The sequence below is a fragment of the Corvus moneduloides genome, chromosome 6, assembly GCF_009650955.1.
Source record: "Corvus moneduloides isolate bCorMon1 chromosome 6, bCorMon1.pri, whole genome shotgun sequence".
NCBI lineage: Eukaryota > Metazoa > Chordata > Aves > Passeriformes > Corvidae > Corvus > Corvus moneduloides.
Window position 1 is genome coordinate 16,634,357 of NC_045481.1, and position 18,119 is coordinate 16,652,475.

The 18,119-nt window shown below is 37.5% G+C and overlaps 1 protein-coding gene across 5 annotated transcripts in view; it reads left to right on the forward strand.

Annotated features, from left to right (window-relative positions):
• The window catches only part of RPS6KA5 (ribosomal protein S6 kinase A5), a 75,191-nt gene that overhangs the window by 51,287 nt on the left and 5,785 nt on the right, over positions 1–18,119 (forward strand). For all 5 annotated transcript variants that reach the window (XM_032111368.1, XM_032111369.1, XM_032111372.1 and 2 more), the window contains 8 exons: positions 4,455–4,605; positions 5,803–5,964; positions 7,195–7,320; positions 8,058–8,191; positions 11,066–11,159; positions 13,394–13,564; positions 16,936–17,127; positions 17,733–17,892. In XM_032111368.1, the coding sequence (XP_031967259.1) occupies positions 4,455–4,605; positions 5,803–5,964; positions 7,195–7,320; positions 8,058–8,191; positions 11,066–11,159; positions 13,394–13,564; positions 16,936–17,127; positions 17,733–17,892 (1,190 nt within the window). The remainder of the gene's footprint in view (positions 1–4,454; positions 4,606–5,802; positions 5,965–7,194; positions 7,321–8,057; positions 8,192–11,065; positions 11,160–13,393; positions 13,565–16,935; positions 17,128–17,732; positions 17,893–18,119) is intronic.

An 18,119-nucleotide genomic window follows, 5' to 3' on the forward strand; every position in this document is an offset into this window, starting at 1 on the left:
TAGAACAAAAAGCCCAAAATGCCAGGGAAAAAATAAAACAAACCACTGGCTCGCCACCTACCTACCTACTGGTAGAAGATAGCAGCTCCTCTCTCAGGGAAAAAAAAACCACCTAAAAACCAGGAGATTCAAACAACAATTTGGGCAAACAGGTGGGAACCTGACTCTCTGACATTGGTCCCCTCTTCACAGCAGATGAAAAGGGTGGGGTTGGTGTGCTTTCTCTCACTGGCTCAGGTTTTCTGAGGTCTGGGGCTGAGACAGAGTGGCCCCTCTACTCCTGCTGGTCCTGACTGACTCCTGTCCTGCAGGTCCTGTTATCTCTGGTCTCAGAATTAAACTAACTGTCCAGTTTACCTTGGAAAAGTTGCCAAAGGATTGCTGCTGCAGCTTGTCCAAGGCCAGGGAGAGGGAAAAAACTTCTTGCCTGGGCTAACAGAAAAATCAAGGTAGCCGAGCAAAATAAACAGACCCCGAGGCACCCTGGACACCTGGGGGAGTGAGGCTTTGAAAAAAAACCCTGAAAAGCCCAAGGCTCCCTCCTCCTCTGCACCCACCTTAAAGATACAGCACCCATTTTTGGGCATAAAGCAGAGGATCAGGGAATAGACTATCCTCATACATCACCACAAGGCACACAATTCTCAGGGTACTGTAGAATTAGATTAAGCACCTCTTTTTCTTCCTTATCATCCATTAGTGTGTCCTTTGCATTATCATGTATGTTCTTGGTCTGCAGTATTTATGGGGAAAACTCATCAGAGCTCAAGTTCCTGAAAAACAATACCAGTGGGGTTACTCCTAGTTCTGCGTAGTCTGCCATAGAGAAGGGTAAGATGGAAATGATTCATGACTTCAAAGTGTTAAACTTTTTGACCTATGCAAGGGGTGGTTTCTTTGAGTGTTCAGTACAGCCAGAGTTCTCTCATCAGCAGGGTAATCTCAGCTTGCTGCAGCTCAGAGGGCTTATACCAGGCCAGGAAAGGCAATAAATACAGCAGAGTATTCCTTCAGCTTTCCCAATTGCCACTTGGGATACTTAATTCTTCCTGCTTGCTTCTGCACTGTTACTGGATCACTTCCATGAACAATGTGGACAACCCCATAAAAACATGAAACGTACAAAAGAATGGTGGTGATTGAGAAAAGGGTCATTAATGCTAAAGGCCATAGCTTCTTTACAGAAGCACACGCATCCCAAAAACGATGTTGATACATGCGAGCTTCCTTCCTCTGAACACTGTATGGGCTACTGTTAGAGCCTTGAGTGACTTAACTGTCGGTACAGCCCTTCAGTAATGTTGAACTAGTGAAACTGGGCTCTCTTTACTTGATCAAGCTGCTCCACAAATATCTGCTCTCTCACATGTTGATCCAATCTGGTCTTTCTTTTCTGGCAGCTTGATTTCAATCCTAATTAATGTGTATGCAGCTTCACATACTTCATGATAATTTTATGTAGTTCCTGGAACTTCTAAAGAAGGTAGCTTCATTCTTCACTGCCTCTGTAATATGGTTCTGTGAACCAATCCAGAGCATCATCAGTGTTTTCTAATATCAGTCAACCTCAAAAGTATTTCTGAATTAAAGCCACTGGCATTTATAAATACAACTTACAGGAGTCTCCTTGTAATGGAGCATGGCAAAATGCTGCCTTTCCTGCAGTGGGTTGGGTCATGGAGGGTCAACAGATGGAAGATACTTCTCAGTACAAAACTTACTGGATGTCTTCTGGAAATACAGTACAGCAAAGAGGAAAACAGTTTAGGAGGTTCCTAGAGTGTGTGGAAGAGAACTTGCTCTAGAATTTCCCTTTTGATTTCTAAGGACATCCCAGAGTTTCAATCTCATTGCTTTAGAAATCAATTTCAAAAAAATACTGACTGGAGGGGCTTTTACCCCTTCTGAGAGCCCAAAGACAACCTGCTGCTTTCCAGGATCTTTGCTACTTACCTTTCGGATTCTTTCATCAGAAAGGTTGATAAAGAAGCTTTTTCAGACTTCTCTAACCACAGTGATTTTCAAGCTATGAAAACACTGTAGATTTCATTGGTCCTCCTGTAAATAAAGTAGTTTTTCTATCAAGGTGTCCTGTCTTCTGTCTCTAGAACAGGAAGGTTTTCTTACTTCCTTACCTGCTTCCCCTTCCGGAGACTGGGTGATTTCTGAAGAGACTGAATCTTTACTTCTCCATCCCTCCTACAGTGTAAGAATACTCTTGTTTAGTGATGTTTAAATTTGGTAATAACATCCCTAATTGAAAAATCATTTGATAAGATTGTGCTTTCTTCTCCTTTTCTATAAAGTGAAATGTGTCCAGAAGTTGAAGAGAGGTCTTATGGTTGCTGTTACTTCTGCTAGCAGAATGGCTGTGATTTAGACCCTTACTGGCAGATCATCCATATGTCATTTAAAAAAACAATCCTGGACCTCTACACCATCTTAAAACTCAGAGTGTATTTTTCTAACTCCTTTCAGCGTTACTTAAACCAAGAGGTTAGCTTGCTTTGTCTTTTTGTTTGCTTGAAATTGGATACTGCGTCAGTAGAAGCTACCCCTGAGATATGTGCATTTTGAACTTGGTTCTGTCCTTCCACATTGCCAGAACAGGATTATTTAGGAAGCAATCTGTTTGCATCTATTTTTGGACTAATCCAAGAAGCTAGAGATTTCAAGATAAAAATTTTCTCATGGGATAACTGACTCTAAAGGATATGTCATGCGTAACTTTCAACAAAATTTAGGAATGTCCTGCAGTGATCAACTTAAGCTCTGGCAGAAACATGTAATAGTTGAGATTTTAGTATTGCCATGAACTCTTGTCATTTGAGCCTCAGCCTCTCATGGCTTCAGAATCTTTCAGTCTGTGTTTAGTGAAGGCATTGTAAGTCCTTCTATGAAGTCACCACAGTGAGAGTATGCGTCAGGCTGTATAGACACCAAGCTGTACATGAGGCAGCAATATGCCCTTGTGGCAAAGGCAGCAAATGGTATCCTGGGCTGCTTTACACAAAGTATGGTCAGGTTGAGGGATATGATCCTTCCACTCTACTCAGCACTGGTGAGGCCACACCTGGAGTACTCAATTCCACTTCTGGTCTCTCCAGTGCATGAGAGTGATATATTGGAGAGAGTCCAGCAAAGGGCTGCCAAGAATGTGAGGAAAGGCTGAGAAGGGTGGTGCTCTTCTGCCTGGAGAAGGGAAGGCTCAGGGAGACCTCATCAATGTTCATAAATGCCTGAAGAAAGTGTACAAATAAGAGGGAACCAGGCTCTTTTCAGTGATGTATAGTAACAGGACCAGAGCTAGGGAGCACAAATTGAAACACAGGAGGTTCCCTCTGAGCATCAGGAAACACTTTTTTACTGTGAGTGTGACTGAGTACTGACACAGGCTGCCCAAAGGAGGTGGTGAAGTCCCTCTCCGTGGAGATATTCAGAAGGTTTCTAGACATGGTGGTGAACAACTGGCTCTAGGTAACTGTTTAAGCTGAGGGAGTTGGACCAGCTGACCTCCAGGGATCCATTCCAACCACAACTCTTTGTGATTCTGTATGCTAAAAAGTTTTTTGTGTCTCTGTTTTAAACCTGTTCACATGTCTTTGGCTATGTTACTTTCCTTTAGAGTCCTTAGCTTCAGCATTTAGATTTGGAGTAGCTGAAGGAAAACTTGCCTACCTCTTTTATACAGAACTGTGGGAACTACAGATGTAAAAGATAGGTATTGAAATGTGATTCTGCTTAGGCTTCCAAAGTTTTGACTTCCACTGGCACAACTTGATGGTTTCTAGTTCTTGTATTGAAAAAGATGGTGTGGTCTCTGTTTACTTTCTTTACTTTGTTTTGAGGGGAACACTGCGCGGCTCCCTTGAATCATCATTACAGTAAGCTGGATAGTCCTAGCCTTTTTATAAAACGTCCTATAAAACACATTCTGTGTTTCTGATTAGTCCTATTACTGTTCTCTAAAACTTTTCCAGTTATAGTGCCTTCTTTTGAGACTAGGGCATGAGCGCTGCACACAACATGGAGGGTGCAGGCAAACCTCCAATGGCTCAAATACAGGATTTTTTTTTTCTTTGTTTTCTAATACTTTTTAATATTGGAATTATTTTTGGTTTGACTGCTGTTAGGCATCAGGTTGATTTCTTTGTGGAGCTATCTGTTGCAGCTATGAGATTTCTTTTAAATAGTAAGCTCAGTACATGAAATGAGGATTGTTCTCCTTTTGTAGATTGAGTTACATAATGTATCTCTCCAGAGGTTGTGTTTCATGCCCACAATTCCTTAAACCTTCCTTTATTTAAAAAAAGGTTGGTTTCATATTTGTCATACTCCTGCTTTTGGGTACAATAGAAGTTTAAGTGAAATGTTAATGCTTCCATTAGTATGGTAAATCTCTAACTCTCAACATTTTAAGTAATTACCACATTGTTATTTTGTTTGTTTTAAAGGAGAATATTAAAAAGTGAGCCACCTTATCCTCAAGAAATGAGTGCTCTGTCTAAGGATATAATTCAGCGGCTTTTAATGAAAGACCCCAAGAAGAGGCTAGGTTGTGGTCCCACTGATGCTGATGAAATCAAACAGCATCCCTTTTTCCAGGTAAAGCAAACAACAAAACTCACCAGATCCCACTTACTCTGCATGAGTGCCTGTGAAATCTAAGTCGAAGGAAATTCTGTTATTTTGTTAACAGAACTGCTTAGAGACATGTTAATTGCATGAATAATGGCACTGAAGTTAGTAAGAATATCCATGTGCTTGTGTGTATGGATTTTGTGTGTATTAGAAGGGCGTGCTAGGTTTTTAATATATTGTCTGTATCTAACAGTTACTTGAAGAAGCCAGAAGACACACTGCTTAAATCAGAAGGTTTAATGCAAAACACTGAAATTGTGTTGTGTTGTCTGCTGGGGTTTTTTTGAGAGGATTTTTTTAAAGATTGCCACTAGCATTACTAGTAAAATTTGAATGTTGATAAAATTCACTCTATTTTCCTTGGCCTAATTAAATCTTTAGTCTTGTTTAGTTAATTTTAATTCTATTCAGATTTCAGTGTATTAACATTTGCTTTCAAACTGTGATGAAGACTGAATTTGTGTACAATATCTGTAGTGTTCCATCCACTGTAGCTAAAATTGTGTGCTTTCTTTGAAAAAAAAAATTATGTATTTATGGTGCTTCTGAAGTTAAGTAGAGTTAAATGGAGTTAAACTTCCTTAATTCACTGTTTGTTTTGGGAGATAAATTTTGTCATCATATAACACTTTCTATTCTTTACTTAATTTCAGTTCCACTCCTTTACAGTAACAGGGCAGTTTTCTCATAACTGCTATTTCTATGCTTCCTCTTTCTAGTCATGCCTTTAAGTAAGAATTTGGAGGTTTATGCTCTCAGGGCTCTGAAAACTGACATCAATAATTAAGCATAGAAATTGGCAATGAAAAGTTGAAGATACTACATGCATGCGCTATGGTTTACAAAAATATAAATATTGCTTATTCTGAAAAACAGGAAGAAATTCAAGGACCATCACGCTAGTTGTTTGGCTCATCTCCACTGTTAAATTTAATTACATTGATTTTCTTTTTGATTGGATTTTGTCTATGTACAAGTAAGTATGATACTGCTTGGCTTTACCTAAGCAAATCAGTGGAGCATAATTTGAATATTTTTCATCTGCCTGTGAAAAATAGCAGATAGAGTTAGGACTGTGTGTCTGGACAAGTCTCTCTTTCCAATATCTCTTTCTGTTAAATTTTCATTTCATTCCAACTTACTTTCCTGTTTTTTGTTTAGAATATGAATTGGGAGGACTTAGCTGCCAAAAAAATACCAGCTCCATTTAAACCAGTAATCAGAGATGAATTAGATGTCAGCAATTTTGCAGAGGAGTTTACAGAAATGGATCCAACATACTCTCCTGCAGCAACCCCTCAGACTTCAGAAAGAATATTTCAGGTATTTTAAGAAATCAAATTAATTTTTTAAAAAAATTCCCCATGTATAGCTAGCTTTTTTTTTTTTTTTTTTTTTACTTCCTGCCTCGAAGTTCTTGGAATTAATTGTGTAATCTCTAGTCCTAGTTCCCCGGGCTTTTTGTTCAACAATTGTAAAATGAGAAAGGTGGAAACAGTCTTATTGCAAGTATGAAATTCCTTGTCTCTCCATTCCCAGCTGAATGTCCTGCTTGCTGGACTAAAGTCAGTCTGTTCTTTATTGATTCTTCATACCTTATGAGTCTTGTCATCTTGACTCCATCAGCGTGGGCTGCCACCTTCAGCAAGAGCAATGTAGTTCACCCATTTCCCCATTATGCGCTAGTTGAAGTAATCCTTTGGAAAGTGGGAGCTACCTGCAGAGCTGAAAGTAGGTCCTCCACGTTTTGTAGGAGTGCTCTAGTTATTAGACCGATGTATACAGAAGAGTAACAAAGCTTTCCTTACTGTTCCCTCCATGCTACTAAAGAGCAATCTCTTCTTAGACTGCATGGTCTGGATGTCAAGTGGGCAGAAACAGCTCACATGCAGTCAGCTTGGTACCAAAGCTGCAGAGGTGAACAGCAGTTTGGATTGCTTGTTCTTCTCCCCTTCCTTGTGCTTGTTTGTTTTTTATTGTCTGTTTCTGAGCAGCTTAATCCTTAGGGTACAGGAATGTGGCATCATATTTTGGAACTTGTTAGATTTGCAGTGACTGTAGCAAGCAGGTTACGCATGTCATAATACCATCTGATTCCCCCTGCCGGGGTAGTCACAGCTGTTGTTATGATACTCAAACTTGGCCCATAATTAATATAATGTTTATATTGTTTATCCATTTAAAATTGTTTGATGCTTACCTTGCAACATACAAACTATTTCATGTCTTAACTTTAAGGTGTCATGGGAAACTGGCTAGTTTGAAGTACAAGCCTTTATCACTATTGTAAAGCAATTGTAACTGAGCCAGATTAGCATTAATTAGAATTCTTGTTGTATTATTGTTATGTCTTTAACTGTGGAGGATCATATAACCAATTCCAGGAAGATACCTGTTCATGTTGAACAGAGAAAGTTACAATTTCTCTACTATGATACAAAAATTCTGATTTCTTTGAAAAATTCTTCTGAAACCTGATGTTTCATATGTATTATGATAGTTTATGTACGACAGTATCAAGCTATAACCTTTTCTGATGTTTTAATTTCATAGGGATATTCTTTCGTTGCACCTTCTATTTTGTTTAAACGCAATGCAGCTACAGTAGATCCTTTTCAGTTCTATGTGGGGGATGAGCGACCTGGAGCTACAACTATTGCTAGAAGTGCTATGATGAAGGTAATAATAATATCAAGACCTAAATTAATTTGGTTAAATTAAAACTGTGTATAACTTCCCAAGCAGCTAGGCTACAGATTACAAAATAGGCATCATTCATTTTTCAGTTCTCTGTAATGGCTCCTCAGATGATCCAAGCATCTGATGATCCATCAAATCTTGCATGTGATACTATTAAGAAGCAGTTGAAGTTTGATCTGAAAAGTGAGATGATTGTCTAGTTTTCCAGAAGACTGAAGTATAGTAGTAGTAATAATAATAATAATACTCCTGATAGTTCTTGTTCAGCCAACCATTGTAGATATTTTTGAAGCTACTTTAATTATATCATAATTCCTTCTGTGTTATATTTACCCAAAAGAGTGTATACTCGTGTGAAGCCTTATAAGAACACATGCTATTGTGATGTCCTCAAATGAGCACATAGTTTTGTGGATAAATGTATGTATGACCATTTTTGATCCTGTTTGTCTGAATATTTTGTATCTTCAACTGTTGTAATAGTAATGATTTATTTAGTGGTTGTTTGTTTAATGTAATGTAAGCTTTACTCTTTGATTGTTAGAATAATTTTTATGCATTTTATTAAATAAAATGTAAGATTAATTTTGTTAAAAAGAGAGCTCTTTTACAATTTTAAATGTAGATAAAAAATTCTCGTGGAACTTTACTCTTTGTCTTTGACTGTGTATACTGAAAGTATTCTGCAAAACTAAATACAGACAGTTTCCTAACAGGACTCTCCATTTTATCATCATTATGAACTGGATCTGAAAGAGAAACCATTGGGAGAAGGAAGTTTTTCCATTTGTCGAAAGTGCTTACACAAGAAAACTAGCCAAGAGTATGCAGTAAAAATAATTAGCAAAAGGTATAAATATTCTATAAGACAATAAAAATATTTTCTTTGCTTACTGTCACCCATGGAGTAGAATAATGTTCACTACATTTTTGGAAGTAGAAAAATAACTTTAAAATTATTTCCTGTTCTGTGAATCTACAGACACTTATTGCAGCCTTAGGACCTTTAAAAGATTCTGAGAGCCTTTTGAAATAAAATGTTATTCTTCTTGGGACACAAGAAGAAACCTAGAGAGTACTTTTCTGGTTCCTAGTTGTATTCTACCGTTATTTCCCCTGATTTTGCTCCTAACAAAGTAAGATTTAAGGCTCTTCTATCTTGAGACTGAAGTGAACTGAATGTAGGCTTATGCTAGCTCCTTCTCCTAGGCAGCCCACTTGATTGCCTAGGATACTGCTTTTAAGAATGGTCTGCAATGTGGGTTGCCTCAGATCTAATTGTGTGTGTGTGTGTGTGTGTATAAAATGGAATTAGACTATGGAATTGTAAGTTGCATCTTGTTTCCTGGGTGTTCCGAAGAGAACACTACAGTGGAAACAGCTGACTTGTTTTGTACACGGGTACTGTCTGGTTCTCTTCCAGAATGGATATCTCTGGGAGTTTCTGCCCAGAGAAAAATAAAGATAAGGGATTCTTTGAGGAGCAGATGGATTTTTGCCTTCATTTTGCAGAGTTCATTAGTAAGTACGTCCCTAGTATGTTGTAGAATGCTGGCAGGAAAGTAGGACTGTTCTGCTATCAGAATGATAGTTCACAGTGATCTCTTGTCCAAGACATTTGGCTGTACCTCTGTTTTCCCAAACTCTGGAAGAAGCTGTCCACCAGACTTAAGTGTTTCATCATATGCTTTTTGAATAGGGTAAGTTCAAGAAAAAGAAGCCAAAGTGTAGGTGTCTGAGTTAGTTTTCTGAGGTCTGCTAAATTAATGGAGGCCTGCCTAAAACTATCTTGCACTAGAAATGGGATTCAGTAACTTAAACATAGACATCTACGTAGTGCCATTTTTTAGCATCTGTTGGTGTCTTCTCTGTCCTCCAGTTCCCATCAGTCTTGTGACTACTACCTTTGTGGCTGAGCTGTAGGTTAGTGCTCCCATTTCATCTTAAGATAGTGTGTTTTGTTTCTGGATAACAGTGAGCAGACTAGTACTGACTTTTCCCCTAGAACTTAAGTTTTAGAAATTATGTCCCTAAATTTTATTACTCATGGGTTCTTTTGCTCTTTCTCCTTCATCTTGGCGGCTCAGGCTAAATGAAGGTAAGAAGTGATCTGTATACAGAGATTTAAATTTTTTTTTAGGATTGCAGGGTGTGAGCAGACTCAGCATGTTTGTACAGTATTTAGAGTTAGCAGTAAACCCATGTGCTGAACAGTTGGCCAAAACCCAACTTGAATAAGAATCTCTAAATACTATTGCTCTGGGGAGCACACCAGTAAATCTGGCTAAAAGGAAAAGTATAAGAAGTTTCTAGCACCTTCTCTGCCTCAAAGCCTTTCACTCCTACTGGGCAAATGTGCCCAAAACCAGAATCTTAGACCTAGGGAAACCTTTTCATGATGCTTGAGGTGAAAGCTGGGATGAACAGTTCCTCTGTGGTGTTGCTTTTTAATAGTGCTGGATGTGCCCCCAGCCAACAATTTTAGGTTTATCTGTGTGTCTGATGACCACTGAAACAGTGGATCTCTGTAAACTTGCTTGCGTTACTGTTCTGGAACATCCCATTTGTTTCTCACAAGGTTGTTTAAAATCTGAGATGGTAACTATTTACCGAGAGGAAGTATTTAGAAAAGCCCACATACAAATTTCAAAGGTTAATGCTCATGATGCTGAACCTTTTTCATCTATTTCCAAGGTCCACTTCCTTCTGTTAGTAGTTTAGGGGGAAAGACTCTGAGAGTCAGGTTTTTTAATTCCTTAAGGACCTGAAGTCACTTTCAGTTAAAAAACTTCACCAGCAGAGATGCAGATGGAACAGCTTAGTTTACTTGTTGATTATATGAAGCCTACAAGAAAGACAGAATTCTCTTGCACAGAATTCTCATTGTGATTCTCATCCTAATTAAGGAAAAAAAAAGCAAACAAAAATTAAGAACACATGTGGTGAGAGATTCTTTCTGTATCTGTTACCCGTAAAGCCATTCTCTGAGTCAGTACAGGGTTAGCCTTTCTTGGAGAGAGTTTTGGCAAAAATTTTCAGGCATTAATTGCCAAAAATAAATTAATATATCTAAGTAGTGGAAAAAAATGTTCTTCTCTGTCACCATTCTTGCAGCTTTTATAATGATCACCATTTTCACTTTTTATGGCTGTAGATTTCAGTACTTGAAAGAGAACTTATGCAGTGATTTTTCTCCAGAGGTAGTCTCTTATCTCTTCCATTTCAGATTTTTACAATGGTCTGGTTTGGGGGTCATTTGCATAACACAATTCATATATAGACAATGTTTCTCTTTTTCTAGTAGAGCTCATATTTTACATACCATTTTGGAAGTACTTGTCCCCATTAAGAATGGAATAGGATTGGGCCAAGATAAAGGTGAACTAACAAATACTGGTAGTAACAGAGGTGAAGTCAAATTGCTCTGGACTAAGGGCATGGTTTGTTTTAGATAGAAACTATTCTATAATATCACATCAGCTTTTGCTGTAGGAAGTTGCAATTGCATTGAAAACATTATTTGAATTGGGTGTGGGTTTTTTAATGTACTAAATTGCAGGGTTATGGGGAGAGTTGTTCTCCACTTTTTTTTAATATGCATTTAATTGTGTTCAAGTGGTTGTAATAGTAAAAAAATCTGGATTGCAAGCAGTTAAAAAATAACACTTGGAATGTGCAATTTGCTCAGTAAAATTGGTACAAAATGACTGCTCAATTTTTCCAGAATGGAAGCCAACACCCAGAGGGAAATAACAGCTCTGAGACTCTGCGAAGGACACCCGAATGTAGTGAAGTTACATGAAGTTTTTCATGACCAGGTATTTTGAAGAAACTATAATCAGCACCTAGCAAACACATCGCCATGTGTTTTTCCAAGAACTTTTTGGACTTAAGCATACTGTAACTGTGGAGGCAACTTTTTTCCTAGGGCTTTTGTCTAATCACGATAGAAGATGAAGCAAAAATTCTGCATTCAAATGATCTTGCAGTTACTCTAGCAAATCAAAACAGTATGTGAAAAAATTAGAGGCTTGGATTCTGTTTGTTGTTCTGTTCTTCAGTGTCTTTGTTAACCATCCTACAATGTGTTTGTGGCCCAATTTCTGTATCTATGATACTGAAATGTGTTATCACCTTTCCCCCAGGGTCATCATAAATCTTAAAATAGTATTTGTGAATAAATTTAGAAATGTTGGAAATGAAGATTATATATCTAGCATCTTTTCCTACACATTAGTAACTTAATGGAGATAACCAAATAGCTTGCCAAGTTACCAAATGTGAAAATAGAGCCTTTATTTGAAAGTGCATTAAGATCAGTTTATTTAGATACCTTAATTGTCTTTTTCTTTTAATGTAATGTAAACTCCACAGCATGTAATAAACCATAATTTGATCTGAATTGAAAGTTGGCTCTGGTTTGAGCTAGGGTTTGGACCAGATGTCCTGTAGAGCTCCCTTCCAGCCTAGACTGTTCTGTGGTTCTGGTCTATGATTTTGTAATGGAACAAGGGATCTCTGGCCTCTCCACATATCCCAGTCTGTCCCCCTCAAGCTGTTTATACTGGGGCCAGCAGAGAGCTCATGTAGAGCACTTGTGAAATGAGCTGAGAGGATACACTATCTGTACTGTAATTTTTAACAACAAGAAAACCCTTTTTTTTGCATATAGGTACAGTATGAGTACACGTGTAGAACAGGACACTTCTTTCCTTTGATTAAATTGAATGTACTAAATTAAGAAAAATGTTCTCCAGACTGCTCTGCAACTGAATAGGCTGCTCTAAACCAATCAACCCCCACTTTTTTTTTAGCTGCTTCTGGTAGCTCCCAGGTTACATTTCAGATTACCTGCTGACAATATTCTGAAGACCAAAACTGTTGAAAATTTTCTAGTTTTGACCTTTCTGCAGTTTGTCTTAATAATTTCCAGTATTTAACTTGCTCTGATATCGGTTTGTTCAAATTCTACATTAGTATTCCAATCATGTAATATTGGGTTGCAGTCTCTTGATGAGCCAGAAGTTTTGTAGTGAAAAAAGTCTCGTTATCCTTTCCAATTTCCCTGTCATCTACTCCTAAGGCATAAAGAAAGCTTGCAGCAGAGGATGTCATTCAAGCACTACTAGACACCTTGCTTATTCTAAGAAGTTACTGCTTTCTGTCCACATAGCTCTGCTTGTGTTCTTTGGTATCTAAATTGTACGCCTTCTGACTATTGCTTTGAATTCCATTTTTTAGCCTCTTCCCAGAACTTTTTTGCTCTGCTTGCAACTTTTTGTTACTGTTATTCAGGGGAGGGAAGGGCTGGAAGCTGTGGCAAGCCTACATCCATTGCCTTTTGAGAATGCTGACTTCACTTCCCCATTCTGTGAAGTCTGCTGTTTGTCTAATGGCAAGACATTTGAATTTCAATTGACTGTGTGCCAATGTCTTTGACCCTGCTTATTGATGGCCTTGAAAAGAACAACCTTCTAAAAACCCATTGCTTCTTTAATTTAAAAAAATGCTCTTTAATTTTTAGGAAGGTGTCCCATGTAATTCTAATGATGGAGTAGTTTTGGCTACTACTCTGTAGGGGATAAAATCACAAGTTCTAGATAATCCTTGAATCAGAGGTAAAGTTTCAGGATGTTTTTAAAGGATTTCATAACATTTAAGAGGTTAACTCCTTATGCATATTAATAGATATATATATTTATATCAGAAGAGGCTTAAGCAGCAGAAGTTTAGCTTTTTCCAGCTTTACTTGTTAGCCTAAGTAAAGCCATTTCATCTCTCTAAAAATTTATCCATTTAGCTGGTGGCATTGTGTTTTTGTTAATAAATATGGGTGCACGTGGGGAAGACTTCATTCTTCAGTCTCAACAAGATTGATGGAAAACATGCCATCTGAGATTTGGTGCTTGTGTTTGGCCTTCCAAATTGCTACAAGCAGCAGTGCTATTTTTTCAAATGTTGAGAACCTGTCAGAATAGCACCTAGCTCCTGAGTGAGTGTTGGTTCGTAATGTTACATTTCTAACATGCTGTATTTTTCTTTATTGTTTCAGCTTCACACATTCCTAGTAATGGAATTACTGAAGGGAGGAGAACTGCTTGAGCGTATTCAGAAAAAGAAACATTTCAGTGAGACTGAAGCCAGTCACATTATGCGCAGACTTGTTTCAGCAGTGAGCCATATGCATGATGTAGGAGTAGTCCACAGAGATCTGAAACCTGAGGTATAGTGATTGTAGATACATGTTTAGACAATAAGTTATTAAATGTCTGGAATGTGATGTATCTCTGTTTCTCTAGCCTTTGTTACAGAGTTTTCTATTTCTGTATTTTAAATAAAATGTTACCACTTTTACTTTGCAAATTCAGTAGATATTTTTCTGTTCATAGGTAAAAGTAACTGTTAGGAAACATTTTTAGTTCTGTAGGCAATCTCTACTCTTGTTTAAAAACGTTCTTTGCCTATTTGGGGACATTTTTCACTGTCATGTATTTATTGTATGAAACAGTTCGTAAGCAGAGCTAGGTTGCATGGGTACTTTGCCTGTACATTTCCACCTTTTGTTTGATCTTAATTTCCTCAGAAGGGCTTCTTTTCCAGTTAAGTACAAAATGAGGACTAATAGAAATGTGAGATTTGAGTTCAGTGAGTTCAGTAGTTTTCCAAAAGAAACAATTTATCAGTATGTATTTTTTAGTGACTGCTTTTCTGATGCTTTGTTGTTCAGCAACATCTTGTCTTCTAGACCATTCCATTTACTCTTATAAAGTTGACCACTGGCTTTGTTCTGCTTCCTGGAGCCAGTGTTTCTTGGGTGCTTTTGCCAACAGTGGGTTGGGATGTGTTTTCTTGAGCCTGAAAATAGTGTAGATTAATGTTGATTCATCCAGTAAGGATGTTATATTGTAGGGTGATTACAGCCATCATACCCCAGGAAATAGCTATTCCTTTTGTATCTGGAGTTAAAAAATAATCCATCATTCCTACTATCTTTTTGTAATATACCTTCTGTGATATGAAAAACTTGGTATTTTATAGTAATTCCAATTCAGCTGGTAAAGAGGTCTTGTAGGTGTTGCTAGTTGTTTTTGAAAACCAATCCAAAATATACGAGTTTGAAAGAATCTCTGTCCTGGGCTCCTGTTGTAAGTAAACAGTTAAAGAGGGGCTATTTTGAAATTCTAATGTGTGAGTTGAAAAAGTCATCAGAGAAACTTTCTCCAAGAGTCACATCATCAGAGTAAGGAAACATCTTTAGAAACAAGTAATTATTAAAAGGACAAAACCCGACCCCCCTTTCTCTCTTCTATTCTTACCATCTTAGTCTTACTACCACTTTGAATATAAAGGCACAGTAAAGCAGAGCTTCAGCTGCATGGTAAATTAGGCAGTCTTCAATTTTACATTATGTTCAAGAACAGAAGTCTGGGAAGTCCAAGTAATGAAGGGTTAGCAAACAGCTTGCAGAATCTATTGCCTCCACAAAGTTGGACTTAACCTGCTCATCTCCTTCCTGCTTGTTGTTTTGAAAGTTACTGTTTCAGGTTCTGACATGAACTTAGTATGGGATATGCAGGTTTCCCAATATAGATATGGTTAGTGTACTTCTCTGTAAAAAGATGTTTAAGAAATTCTGTTGCTTTTCTAAGAATTCCGTTCAGATTTTTTTGATGTTCAACTTTGACATCTAATGTGCTACTAATAATTCTTTTTTTAGAAGTCTGGCTGCTTAAATGTAGCTAAGGACGAGACTTTCTGAATTTCATGAACTGAAAGACTTCTATTTAGCAGTAGTAATTAGATCACATGTGTTGGTCTACAAAACAGAGGAAAAGTACTGGGTAGAAAATAGAGAATTCATAGGAATAAAGAGTCTGTGTAGCATACGTGCCCATATTTGGAGCCTCTCAGTAGAGGATTTGAGGAGGACTGTTTCTGTGATCATTAATCTGTAAACTGGGTTCTAAAGGTATTACAACAAAACGTAACAAATAAGAGAGACTGGTTTTTATATATCCATAAAATATATGTGGAATATAGCTGTAAATATTTGGGGGATGGGAGGGTTCTGAAACACACTTTATTTGCCTAATCAACAGGGAAGCCTGAACCCTATGTAGGATACTTGGACTGTACCTTTCTTTCCATGCATAACCAATTTAATTTTTGTCTTAAGAAAGGTCTTTTTAAACCAATGTTACTCATTCTTGTAGACTATATAACATCACCCTAGAAAAAGGACAATTATATTAATCACTTAGCCTTGTATGAGTATTTTTGCTGATGTTAGGCTTCCTTCAGATCCATTTTGCACAACAATTAAAAACTGACTTCTCTGAATGTGCATTAATCTATTACAGCAGTACAGAAAGTAAAAATACTAAAATACTGTTTTGTAGCAGCTACTTTCTTTTATCCATAATGAATGATCTCAGGTTCTCCTTATTGATCTGCTGGCAGCCTAGCAATCTTTTTTTACCCTTGTTTATGAGTTTGAAATTAATTACTTTGTGTGAGTCATTCACCTTTTGTATTACAAAAGGGCTATAGGATTTCTAATATTGAGACGTTTCCTAGCATTCATAGATTAAACAGTAAAGGCAATAGCAAAATTATGCTCTTCTCTCAAAAGCTGAAGGGAAGAGTAGAATAAGCTTGTAATTCATCTTGGCCTCAGACAGTTTTCCTATGACTTAGCTCCCCTCTTGTATCTTCCTTGGCAGATGTAAATACTTGGGGGGAAAAAAAAGAAGCAGATTGCCGTATATTTTCTAAACTGATAATAGCTTGTCTGTTTTCAAGTCCAAAGTGCCACATTCTAGTGTGTAAAGTTGGAATTCTCAGGATTACTGTACCAATGTCTCTACCTTGGTGTAAGGACTAGGTTTGTGGTTGGACTGTTACGTGGCCTTCAGTGCTTGAATCCCATTGGTACCAGGTCTCTTCCAGAACACATGTCCGTACTAGCTTTGTCACCTATGCCAGCAAAGACAGCTCTGAGTGCAACCTCTGAGCTATTGGTGCACTTCCTAACACCACTTCATACCAAGGTACATCTTTTTACCACAGTCCTTCACTTTCAAACGACTCTTGTGCATTATTGTCCTCAGGACAATAATGTGTTACCACTTGAGTACCAAAGACTATGCAGTCACAAGACAGGACAAGCAGTGGGAGTCCCCCACACAAGAAAGCTGTTGTTCACAACATGCCAGAAGGAAGTGTAAGCTTAAGAAAATTTGCTTTTGTTTGAGGAAGAAGGCAATTCTTCCATCTCCAGACATGTTGAGGTCTTAGCTTTTTCTTGTCCGTGTTCCCTGAATTCTTTTCTCCACTGTTCTCTGCTACGTGTCCATTTTCATTAGTAATCTCAGAACTGCCCTGACTTGCAGGTATGCAGAGGGCAGGTAAACACATCACATTTCTTACAACCCAGAGTATTGTTATTTTCACTTTTCTCTTCTTTCCCCCAGTGTCTCGCAGTTCACCTTTCCTCTAAATAATGGAAAATTTTCTGCAGTAATAAATGTAGCAAAATAATTATAACTAATTTTCTACCCAGTGCGGGTATTGATTTTTGTCTTTGCTTTTCAGAATTTACTATTTACAGATGAGACTGATAATTCAGAAATAAAAATAATTGATTTTGGCTTTGCTCGTTTAAAACCACCTGATAATCAGCCTCTTAAGACTCCGTGTTTTACTCTTCATTATGCTGCCCCGGAGCTCTTGAATCACAATGGTTATGATGAGTCTTGTGATCTGTGGAGTTTGGGGGTCATTTTGGTGAGTGCTTGAGGTTTTTAACTGTAACTTTATTGCATGTATTTACTTTTTGTTAAAATGCAAAGGACTTGAAATTATTTCAGATGTGAATTGGGTATATGCTGAATTCAAGGGAGGTGAAAACACTGCTGCACAAATAATATGTTCTGAAGACAGATCTTTTGCAGGGACAGAAATTTTTTTTTACCAAGTAGGAAATAAAATTTAACATTCTTGGGAATGAAAAAATTACCTGATACAGTTAGCTTCTTGCAAAGAGATAAGCATGCTAGGGGATTTTACAGGCATCCATATAATCTTTCTACAGTTTCAATTCAGAGAAGGAATCCACCTGTATTTTGATCTACAGAAAATTAGTTTCATTAGGTATAAATAGGGTAGAAATATATTTTGTTCATAGCTTCCTGGAATGGATGAATGTTTTTTTTCTAACAAGGACTCCAGAGAAAGTCTTGCATGTTTTACATTTTCTACAGCCTTAAAGTTATGCTAGTCCAAGTTTTATTGCATAGCATTGGTGAGGCAAACAACAGCCCTTCATATTTAACAATAGAGTTGTCCATAATATACTGTGTTTCCTAATGTTGCTTTTGTTCTTGTGGCAGTACACAATGCTATCAGGACAGGTACCTTTTCAGTCTCAAGACAGAAGTTTAACATGTACCAGTGCATTGGAAATTATGAAGAAAATAAAAAAGGGAGAATTTTCCTTTGAAGGAGAAGCTTGGAAAAATGTTTCTGAAGAGGCTAAAGAGCTAATTCGAGGTATGTATTTATAAGTATTTCATGTACATTATATTTTTATTTCAAAAGATAAAATTCAGAGAACCATACAATATCTGGATGCTGTAATCAGCACCAAAGCATCTAACCTGACAGAGCAATATCCACAGCTTGAGCTATATACTGACCTCTAATACAAACAACGAGTAGAGGTGGACACATCAGAATGCATTACAAATTGCTTGTACACCTAGCAGAGTTTTCTAATG